At 43.2% G+C, this 11,434-nt stretch overlaps 1 protein-coding gene across 1 annotated transcript in view; it reads left to right on the forward strand.

Moving 5' to 3' along the window:
- The window catches only part of NPAS2 (neuronal PAS domain protein 2), a 91,197-nt gene that overhangs the window by 55,511 nt on the left and 24,252 nt on the right, over positions 1-11,434 (forward strand). Inside the window, exons 10-13 of the mRNA XM_042783487.1 lie at positions 1,808-1,955; positions 5,412-5,496; positions 8,480-8,621; positions 9,126-9,235. Of these exons, the coding sequence (XP_042639421.1) occupies positions 1,808-1,955; positions 5,412-5,496; positions 8,480-8,621; positions 9,126-9,235 (485 nt within the window). The remainder of the gene's footprint in view (positions 1-1,807; positions 1,956-5,411; positions 5,497-8,479; positions 8,622-9,125; positions 9,236-11,434) is intronic.

Genomic DNA, 11,434 nt, shown 5'->3' on the forward strand with positions numbered 1-11,434 from the left:
GGCACTTAACAACAACAACAACATTTAAGTCTTTGATCCATCTAGAGTTAGTCTTGTGTATGGTATGAAGTACAGATCCTGCTTCATTTTTCTGCAAATGGATATCCAGTTTTGCCAGCACTGTTTGTCAGACAATCTCTTCCTCATTTAATGGATTTCAGTCCTTTGTCAAAGATCAGCTGACCATAGGTCGATGGATCTATTTCTGGATTCTCAATTCTCTTCCACAGGTCTATGTGTCCGTCGCTGTACCAATACCAGACTGTTTTGACTATTGTGGCTGTATAGCAGGTTTTAGAAAACCTGCAGTGTGGGACATCCTACTTTGTTGTTCTTCAATAGTGCTTTCCTTATCTCAGATCGCTTCTCTTTCCATATAGAATTTGTGATTGGCTTTTGCATATCCTTAAAGAATGTTGATAGGGTCTGGATTGAGATTGCATTGAATGTATAGATTGCTTTGGGTAGTATTGACATTTTCACAATGTTCAATCTTCCTATCCATGAGCATGGTACATTCTTCCATTTATGTAGATCTCTTATGGTTTCTTGAAGTAGTGTTTTATAGTTTTCTTTGTACAGGTCTTTTGTGTTACTGGTAAGATTTATTCCTCAATATTTTATATTTTTGGTAGCTATTGTAAATTGTAATGATTTCCTTATTTCTTTATCAGCAATCTCTTTGCTGGTATAGGAGCTCTGGTGGGGGTTCAAACCCACCAGCTACTCCTCGGAAGGAAGGTTGGGCAATCTACTTCCATAGTGATACTGCCTCAGAAACCGAAGGAGGGGTTGCTGTAAGTCAGAATCAACTCAACAGCAGTGAGTGTGGGTTTTTTGTTTGTTTATTTTTGCTGGTATAAAAGAATCCAACTCATTTTTTATGTTGATCTTGTATCCTGCCACTATGCTAAATCTCTCAGTTAGTTCCGGTGGTTTTCTTGCTGAGTCTCTTGGGTTTTCTAGGTATAGGATTATATCATTAGCAAATAGGAATAGTTTGACTTCTTCCTTACCAATTTGGATGTCTTTAATTTCCCTTCTTGCCTTATTGCCCTGGCTAGGAGTTCCAATACAGTGTTGAATAGAAGTGGTGATAGAGGGCATCCTTGTCTGGTTCCTGTTTGTAAGGGGAAGGTTTCAGTCTCTCTCCAGAAATGGTGATAGAGGGCATCCTTGTCTGGTTCCAGTTTGTAAGGGGAATGGTTTCAGTCTCTCTCCACTGAGAATAATGTTGGCTGTTGGTTTGTATATATGCCCTTTATTATGTTGAGGAATTTCCCTTCTATTCCTATATTTCTGAGAGTTTGTTTTTTATCAGGAATGGGTGTTGAATTTTATCAAATGCTTTTTCTGCATCAATTGATATATGATCATGTGGTTCTTTTTCTTTATTTTACTTATGTGATGGATTCTGTTTATTGTTGTTCTAATGTTGAACCATCCTTGCATAGCTGGAGTGAACCCCGCTTGCTCATAAGATATTATTTTTCTGATACATTGTTGGAGTCTGTTGGCTAGGATTTTGTTAAAGAGTTTTTCATCTGTATTCACAAGGGATATTGGTCTGTAGTTTTCTTTTTCAGTAATGTCTTTGCCTGGTTTTGGTCTTGAGGTTATGCTTGCTTCATAAAATGAATTTGGGAAGATTCTATCCTGTTCTAGAATAGTTAGAGTAGGATTGGTATCAGTTCTTCTCTGAATGTTTAGTAAAATTCTCCAGTGAAACTCTCTTTTTTTTAATACTGACTTTTGGAAAAGATAATATCAATGCTTGTTATATGCAAAATACGTTTTCTACCAACAGTGATGCAGTTTGGCAAAGGGAAGTCGTGTTGTTACCGGTTTCTGACCAAAGGTCAGCAGTGGATATGGCTGCAGACCCACTACTACATCACCTACCATCAGTGGAACTCCAAGCCCGAGTTCATCGTGTGCACACATTCGGTGGTCAGGTACAGGCTGGCTGGGGGTGGGCTGTGGTCTGCCAGCACTCTGGGGGTGGGTGTGCAAGGCCCCTAGTGACTCTGTCATTTCAGCAGCCCCAGCAAGTAGTCCCACCTTTTGAGGCCAACCCCCAGCATAGTATCTTGGACGGTTTAGACAGAGGTGTGCCTGGGTGTCACTTAAGCAGGGGGAGGGGGACAGTGAGCAGTTTCTATGCACCAGGGCAGTTTTCATCACCAGCTATGAGATCACTCAGCAAGTTAAAACTAATTGCCATAGGTGTTATTTTCTGTAGATTTGCCTGTGACCCTCAGGTTTGAATTCTTCAGTGTGGCTCAGGCTGTCTGCTCCAGGTAACAGAATAATTACTGGAGCTCAGCTCCCTTTCAGGTACACACCCAGCTCTGTTCTCCCAGGGCTAAGAATTCTTTTGAGTTTTAAATCAGGCCTCTTTGAGAACCTCTTCAACTCTTCCAGGCTGCCAGGATATTACTTAGTAAGTTACTGCTTCACTGACCTACTTACATATTTTTCCTTTCCTGGAACCATCCACCAGCCTTCTCTATCCCTGTTTTGAGAAGAAAATTAAAAATTTGCCTCTAAATAACTCAAACACATAATCCCCTTTATTTTTAATGCTTTACAAAACCCCACTGGCACCTGAGGCAAGTATTAGGAAAGCAGCCTGACTGGCAGAGGGTTCCTGGTGGCCTCAGGGTCTGGGAGAGGGATCCAGAGGTAGCAGCATATCCCAGCATTTCATCTGTTCGTCCTAGTCAGGTCATGGCTCCCAAAGGCAGCAGAGAAAGAAATGCTGTTCTTCTGTTTTTTCTCTGGGGTGCAGAAATTTTAAGAACATAAGTCAGTTTTAACTGGTTTAGATATATAGGGTCACTGTGAGTTGGAATCAACAAAGGGCACAGAACAACACTGAGAAGCGAAGTGAATTTGAGAATAGCAAAGAAAGTTAGAAGGACTGTATTTTATGCATTTAGATTCTACACACACACACACACACACACAGAGGACACTGGTAGTTCAGTGGGAGAATTCTTACCTTCCATGCAGAAGACCCTGGTTTGATTCCCATCCAGTGCACCTTAAGTGCAGCCACCCCGTCTGCCAGTGGAAGCCTGTGCGCTAGAATGATTGTATGATGCTGGCAGGGCTTCCAGGCTACAATGGACTAGGGAGAAAGGGCTGAAGATCTCCTGAAAATCAGTCCATGAAAACTGTATGGATAATAACAGTGCAGCTCTGTTGTGTATGAGTTATCACGAGTTGAGGGCCAACTCGACGGCAGGTAACAATAATACACACACACACATGGTCAATGAAAAGTCACTATTCTTTAGTAAATGGAGAGAGAAGAGAGATGCTTATTTTTCTTGGCCAGTGCCCCAGTCAGTCCACATTTTGTGCCTGCTTTCAGGGCCTTGATCTTCAGTTCCCAGCCCACCCTCTTGTACTCCAGCAGCCAGTGCTTTCTGATCCCATGGCCAGGCCCACCCACTGCTGCCCCAGCCCAGCCTTTGGCCAGGGAGTCCTTTAGCCCCCCCCAGGAAGGCTAGGCCTTATCAACACCTTGTTCTTCAGTCTCTACCCTTGACCCTGCTCTTCCTTTCAATTCTCCGCTTCCTAAATCCTAGAAAGAAAATAGGGAGGTAACTGAGTAAATAAAGAAACAAGCCTTCTGGAGGCCCAAGGGTCTATGTCGCTCTCCAAGGCCACACCCGTGGCCTGCATCTCCACAAAGGAGGCAGAAGGCCTGAGGTCACATCTGCCAACACCAGATGAATTGATTGACACAGGCTATTTTGAAAATGGATCTGTATTGGAAGAAAAGCCTGGCAATCTACTTCTGAAAATGCAGCCATTGATAACACTGTGGAGCACAGTTCTACCGGGATACACACGGCATTGCCATGAGTGGGAGTCAACCAGTGGCAACAACAACAAAGACACTGATAATACATGGGGTCTGGATTCAGCTCAGACTTTTGTTGTTGTTGTTGTTGTTATTGTTGTTAGGTGCCATTGAGTTAGCTCTGACTCATAGCGACCCTGTGCACAACAGAATGAAACACTGCCTGGTCCTGTGCCAGCCTCACAATCCTTGCTATACCTGAGCCCATCATTGCAGCCACTGTGTCAATCCATCTCATTAAGGGTCTTCCCCTTTTTCCTTGACCCTCCACTTTACCAAGCATGATATCCTTCTCCAGGGAACGGTTCCTTCTGACAACATGACCAAAGTAGGTGAAATGAAGTCTGGCCATTCTAGCTTCCAAGGAGCATTCTGGCTGCACTTCTTCCAGGACAGATCTATTAGTTCTTCTGGCTAACATGAAACTAAAACACTGGAAATAGATTTCATTCTTAGCTGCTTTAATAATGTCAAAAATTTGTTTTCATATTCTTACCTTAACATGTTGAGAAGATAGTTCAACACAAAGCCTGGCATAGTTGTCTATTTTGTATTTACCTTTTGTCAGTAAAGATAGAAATTGGAGAATACTTAATTTTTTTTGTATTTTGTAGCCTTTTCTCAAATATTTGGTAGAAGAGTGGGTGATAGGACTAGCAGGAGCCTGGGTTAGCTTCTGTGAGTTTATGTTAGAAAATGTCATGATCCTTTAGCAACAAAAAGCCCCCTAACCTTTATGGGCCTCAGTTACATCCTCTTTGAGATCTAAATTTATTCTTGATTTTAGGGAGCAGTCTATTTTAGCCAGAATCATGTCTTATTTCTGTTTCATTTTGAAATAAAGGTAATATCTGGATTTTTACTCTAAAAAAATAAAAACTAAAAGTGGGTCTGTAGACTAATCAGCAGTCTGGTGCTGGCTTGTTCTAGGTTTATTTGAGAAAAAACCTTCTGAGGAACTCAATTACTGAAAAAGTTAAGTGCCACTCCTACATAAGTAGCTCTGGTGGCATAATGCCTAAGGCATTTGACTGCTAACCAGAAGGTGTTAGCAGTTCAAACCCACCAGCCACTCTGCGGAAGGAAGACTGGGCAATCTACTTCCATAAAGATTTACCGCCTCGGAAACCCAAAGGGGGCCACTATGAGTTGGAATTGACTTGGTGGCAGTGAGTTAGTGAGTACTCCTACAGAGACACAATTGAGATTGGGCAAGTTTATGAGAAGCTAATTATTTGAAGACTGAAGCTTATCCTATAGACAGAAATATGTTTTCCAAGACAATTATGTTTAGAGGTTTCGGGGGGGGGAGCATAAAGAGGAAGGAGAAATATTTTGAATGTGACATTAGATATCATAGCAGTAGAATTTAGGCATGGCATTAAAAGCATTCCTTCAAGCAAGCAGCAACCCCAGGCTTGGTTGATGATGAGTATTCTGGAAGTGGGTAGGTATTGTGTCTCGGTGTATCTCACAAGGCCAGGTTGGTGTTGTCATCCTGGAACATGCTGCCCTAGCTATCATCTCTTGATTTCAGTTATGCAGACGTCCGGGTGGAAAGGAGGCAGGAGCTGGCTTTGGAAGATCCCCCATCTGAGGCCATCCACCCTTCAGCACTAAAGGTATGCTGCTCCCTGCTATAAGAAGATTCAGGTACTCGTGAGCTGATGGATAAAGGGGGTACTGTCACATTCCTCATTCTTCAGATGAGGACACTGAAGGTCACAGAGAGGTTAGGTAACTTATCCAAGAGTACGTAAGGGTTTAGAGCCTCCAGAGCTGGGTTAGAAACAACCTCTGGACATAAAGCACAATTTGGCTACCTTCCAACCTTAACAAGAATGGCTATGATAAGTCTACTTCATAATTCCCCCGCAGATAGAAAGCTGAGCAGTGATTCCATCATCCATGAAAGTGTGAGATAATTTGTATACCCTTGTCCTTCCAACGGTTAACACACTTGGCTGCTAACCAAATGGTTGGAGCTTCAAGTCTACCCAGAGGCACCTCAGAAGAAAGGCCTGGTGATTGTCTTCCAAAAAGAAGCCACTGAAAATCCTGTGGAGTGCAGTTTGACTCTGACACATGGGGTTGTCTTGAGTCTGAGTTGATTTGATGATAACTGGTAACTGGTCTTCCTTATGCTGTTGTACCCTTCATGACTCAGGTGCCTTATGGGTAGCCTGCCCCTCATAGGGCCTTTGGCCAGAGGTTTGTCATCTGCAATCAAACACAAGCATCTCTGGTCCCTTGAGGACCAAGTTAGGAGGAGGGAGTAATCACCTTTAAAGCTCAGAGAACAGTTTCGCGTCTTTGCAGAGCCTCCCCTGCTGACATACTATCTGGAGATACAATATGTGGTGATTCATCACCAGCACACGGATACAGCACACCTGTCATTGTTTATGGAAGTGCTTATTACCCAGCTCTGTCACATAATACATCATGTAGCATGTCAGAGAGCCAAATTAAGCTGTTAATAAGCAGGTGTTAGACATACCATACATCACTGCTGAAGGACAGGCATAATGTTTATCCTCCCGTTGGAAATTCTTTATTGAAGTTTCTGTCCCTGTGGGAATCCCCTAGCCCTACAGAGCTGCTTCTCATAAAAATACACAGGGCGCCAGATTAAGAGGCATCTTTAAAAGTAAAAGGAGCCCTGGTGGCCCAGTGGTTAAGTGCTTGGCTGCTAACCATAAGGTCAGCATTCAAACCCACCAGCCACTCCATAGGACGAAGATGTGGTAGTCTGCTTCTGTAAAGATTATAGCCTTGGAAAGCCTATGGGGCAGTTCTGCTCTGACCTATAGGGTCCTAGGAGTTAGAATCAACTTGATGGCAGTGAGTTTTGTTCTTTGTTTCAATAAAGCCTCTGTTGTTGTTATTATGTGCCATCAAGTCAGCCCAACTCATAGCGACCCCTCCCTGGGTTTCCGAGGCAGTATCACTACAGAAGTAGATTGCCCAACCTTCGTTCCGAGGAGTGGCTGATGGGTATGAACCACCAGCCATCTGGTTAGCAGTCAAGTACCTTAGGCACTACGCTACCAGAGCTCCTAATAAAGCCTCTAGAACAGTCCTTTTCAAACTCTCTGTGATATAGATCCATTTCTTTTTTTTCTTTTTTTTTTTATTTCAAACCTGTCATTGACTGATACTTGTGTCAAGTGCAGATTATGCTTGGATATGATGTGAAGTGATGTCAAATGGCTACAAAAGTTTCTAAATGCTTGCTCTCAGTTTATGGACTTACCTCTCTGTTGACCACTAACACACAATATACAAATACCCAGGGTCCATGAGACACATTCTTGAGTGGCACTGATCTAGAAGAGACTTTGTATCTTAGATAAAAAGTCTCAAAACTTACATCTGCCAATTTGACAACAAATCTAAGCACATCTAGTAATTCTGTTGTGTGACCCTGAGGGTCATGAATCAATCATTTCTACCCACCTGCATATACTCAGACACACACACACACACACACACAATATTCACCTTCACTAGAGCTGTGAGTCAAAAGACAGAAGAATAGCACAGACTCACATCCACCAGACATAATACCCCAGACCATAGGACATAGATCAAACTGTCAGAGTAGCACAAAGGATGCTGGGAATGCCATCATGCTTCTAAGACTAGGTAAGAACATTGCTCAGGATGGTACTCACTGTGTTTCTCTGTAGCTTAAAAATGATCATAATCTCTGTTTATATATGCCTAGGACACCTAAGCTGCAGAGGATGGAAAGGTGGCCCCAAGAGCTGTACCATCTCAGTTGCTTTCTTATCATACTATATTTGAGGCAGAGGTATGCTGGGAGCCAGGATCACTGAGGACCAGAGGTCGAATATAGGAAACAATTCACCCTTTCCCCATGAGGGTCTGATATATGTATTTCATTTGATATGTTAACATTCCAGTACCACCAGCAACCTTATTCTAGAACCTGCCTCTTCTCTTTCTGGGAAAGCAAAGATTCTGGGTAGTAACATAACAATTTTAAGGAAAAAATAAAATGCAGAGTCAGTTATGAAACTCTAAAAACTCAAAGTTTAAGATGGGGAAGTAATATAATATTGCTATCTCTGATAGCGTAGTGCCTAAGGCACTTGACTGCTAACCAGAAGGCTGGTGGTTCACACCCACCAGCCACTCCTTGAAAGGAAGGTTGGGCGATCTACTTCCATAGTGATACCGCCTCAGAAGGCTGGTGGTTCAAACCCACCAGCCACTCCTCAGAAGGAAGGTCGGGCAATCTACTTCCGTAGTGATACTGCCTTGGAAACCCAAGGAGGGGTTGCTATGAGTCGGGTCCAACTAGATGGCACATAACAACAACAACAACACAACACCTCAGAAACCCAAGTAGGGGTTGCTGTGAGTCGACCCCGACTCGACGGCACATAACAACAACATGGGCTTATACGCCTCTCAAAGACATCTAATATATGTATTACCTGAATTTGTTTGGAATTGTGTCCAAAAAGCTGCAATATTTCTTTCAACAGCTTTCAAACTTTTCTACATATTAAAGTCATGAAACCCATTCATGCCATCTGGATGCTGTAATGTGGACTTGGTTTGTGTGTGTTTTAGGACAAGGGCTCAACCTTGGAACCTCAGCAGCACTTCAATGCACGTGACATGGGTGCCTCAGGCCTTAACACCAGTCATTCACCATCAGCGTCCTCAAGAAGTTCACACAAATCCTCACACACAGCCATGTCTGAACCCACCTGTGAGTATGATTCCATAGACAGAGTAGGGGAGGGCATCCCATTGGACCGTGGTCTCTCTAAGGATCTCAGAATGGTCCATGCTTATGAAGGAGACACTGGTCACCCAGTGGACAGCTCCTTGCTTGCTTTCCCATTGACCTCCTGCCTTCAAATCATACTTGGGTTTCTCCACTGAAGCATGAAGCAAAGAGAGAAAGCAGATGAAATGCTTATCAGCTGTAAATCATTTGTCTACTTTTTAGTTGCTCTGATAAGATGTTTACACAGGGAGGTGGTTGAACCATCTGGTAGAGATAAAAGTTGGGAATTGTTTGTGGTCTTCTCCTACCTGCTTGTAGGATCAGTTGGGAGCTGGCAGAATCTGTCTGGCTAAACCACTTCCTGTATCAGCGACTACATCCTTGCTCTTGTTTCATGCATACCTTAGTTATAGTTCCCCTCTCCTAATAAGAAAGCTGTGGAGTATGTGTGAGTCAGAAAGGTAATTCATTGCTTTCTTACAGCCACTCCAACCAAGCTAATGGCAGAGGCCAGCACCACCACGTTGCCAAGATCGACCACTTTGCCCCAAGAGATACCTGTGCCAGGGCTCAGCCAGGCAACCACAATGCCGGTATGTGTGTGAACCCAGACTTCTCAATTGGGCATGCTACAGTGTGACAAGGGCCCACAAAGCCACAGGGCAACATACCATATCATCCTGGAGAATCAGTTTACTTAAAAGGGTGGCAGGTTAGGGATGGGAAATTAAGTAATTGGTGAGTAATTTTGTTTAAACATTCTTATACCATGTTAAAACTAACATGGAGATATATTCGTGGAATACAAAATTCAAATGACTTTTAAAGGTAAAACCTAAAACTTGGGCAACACCCCTAGAGCCTCTGGGAGTACATGATTAATATCCTCCCAATTAGAGCTACTCCAGGGAAAATGTTTGAGAAGCTTGCCAGAAGCACAAACGTTCTTTCTATACATGAGTCGGAATTGACTCAACAGCACATAGTTTGGTTTTTGGTTTTATATATCAGGTTGTGTCCCTGAAAGGAACCCTGGTGTTGCTATGGTTAAGTGCTTGGCTGCTAACCAAAAGGTGGGTGGTTCAAACCCATCAGTGATGCCATGGGAGAAAAGAACGGACCATAAAGATGACAGCCTAGGAAACCCTATAGACCACTTCTACTCTGTCAGATGTGGTCGCTGTGAGTCAGAATTGACTTAGTGGTGCACACTAGTGCCTATGATATATGCCAGGCCTCTCCAAAATGCCAGGGATGGCCTCTTCAGAAGCATGCTGGCCTGTGCTGAGTTATAGATACACAGTATTCCAGTTAATCTGTTGCTGTTGCCACACGAAATGTAGTAGAGTAAAACAATCATTATTTTTCATGTTCATTGAGTCTATGAATCAAGAACTCCGAAAGGGCACAGTGAGGGCAGCTCTTCTCTGCTCCATGATGCCTAAGAACTCACTGGCAGAGGTGGCTCCAGTGACTGGGGCTGGTGCAGCTGAGGCAGGAAAAGCCACATCCCAGATGGTGGCTGGGAGAGCTGGAGGCCGGTCTCTGTGGACTCTGTCATGGGAACATGGGAGCACGTACACTGGCCTCTACTTGGCTTCTTGAAGCGTGGAGTCTGGGTTCTAAGAGGACGCACCTGGAGGGCAAGTTTTCCAAGAGAGCCAGGAGAAGCTGTCTGGCCTTCTGTGACCTAGTCTTGGAAGTCACATAGTGTCAAATCTGCCATACTCTATGGGTCACAAGTTCAGCCACAGTCAAGGGGAGGAGGCATACACCTCCACCTCTAGGTGAGAAGTTTTGAAAAAATCTAGGGGCCACGTTCAGAGTTCATACCAATACACATCCTTTCACTTGCATTTTGGAGATGGGAATGAATTTGTCACTTTCCTGTACACCCTACTTGAAAACCTTGGGTTACAAGTTTGATTTTAAAATAGAACATGACAAGGACCACTTTCTCTCTCTCTATCCTCTTAGATGTGCTTGTGAGCTGTGACTTATTCTTCTAGCTACTTTGTCATCTAGTATAAATCTTTCTACCACTGATGACAACACAGAACTCTCCCATTTCCTCTGAGCTGTACTGGGAAACACAATTAGAAAGAAATCCAGTTTCCAGTTTGGCCCTGTGCCAGCAATTTCTTACTCAGACCAAAGGTCTCCTATTGCCATTTTTTCCCAATGTTGTCTTAAGTGACAGTTTTCATTGTGGCCAATTTTTGTAATTGGTGACAGTTTTGGAATAATTTCAGAATAGTCCTCTTGCTTTTCTTTTAAAAATTTAAGGATTTCATTTCTTGTTTCTGCATATTGTCCCTCCTCTACCACCACCACCTAAGGGATCAGGGGTCAGGTAACAAGGACTGTGATTCAGGTAACTTCCCAGAAGCCCCTCTAAGAGATTCCAGGCAGGATCTGGTGACGTTGCATCAGTATTACCTGGATGAGTTCATGCATATGTGCGTGTGGGGCCTGTCTGTCTGTCTTCATTAATGTTGAGTAGAAAGGGTTAGGACTACACATAAAGGCAACACTGGTCATTAGTACAACCCCACTCATGTACTCATGTTGCTTAATGAAGTGTTAAGGGTCAGGTGATCTTTGACAATGGGCCAAAATCCATTAAATGGGGAAGAAAATGTTTGTTTAATAAATGGTGCTGGCAAAACTGGAGATCCATTGGCAGAAAAATGAAACAAGATTTGTACCTCACACCATACACAAAAACTACCTCCAGATGGATCAAAGACTTAAATGTGAAACCTAAAACTATACAGTTCCTCAAGGAAAAT

Source organism: Orycteropus afer, unplaced genomic scaffold (assembly GCF_000298275.1).
Source record: "Orycteropus afer afer isolate SDZICR_OR568_19922 unplaced genomic scaffold, OryAfe1.0 scaffold00017, whole genome shotgun sequence".
NCBI classification, from domain to species: Eukaryota; Metazoa; Chordata; class Mammalia; order Tubulidentata; family Orycteropodidae; genus Orycteropus; species Orycteropus afer.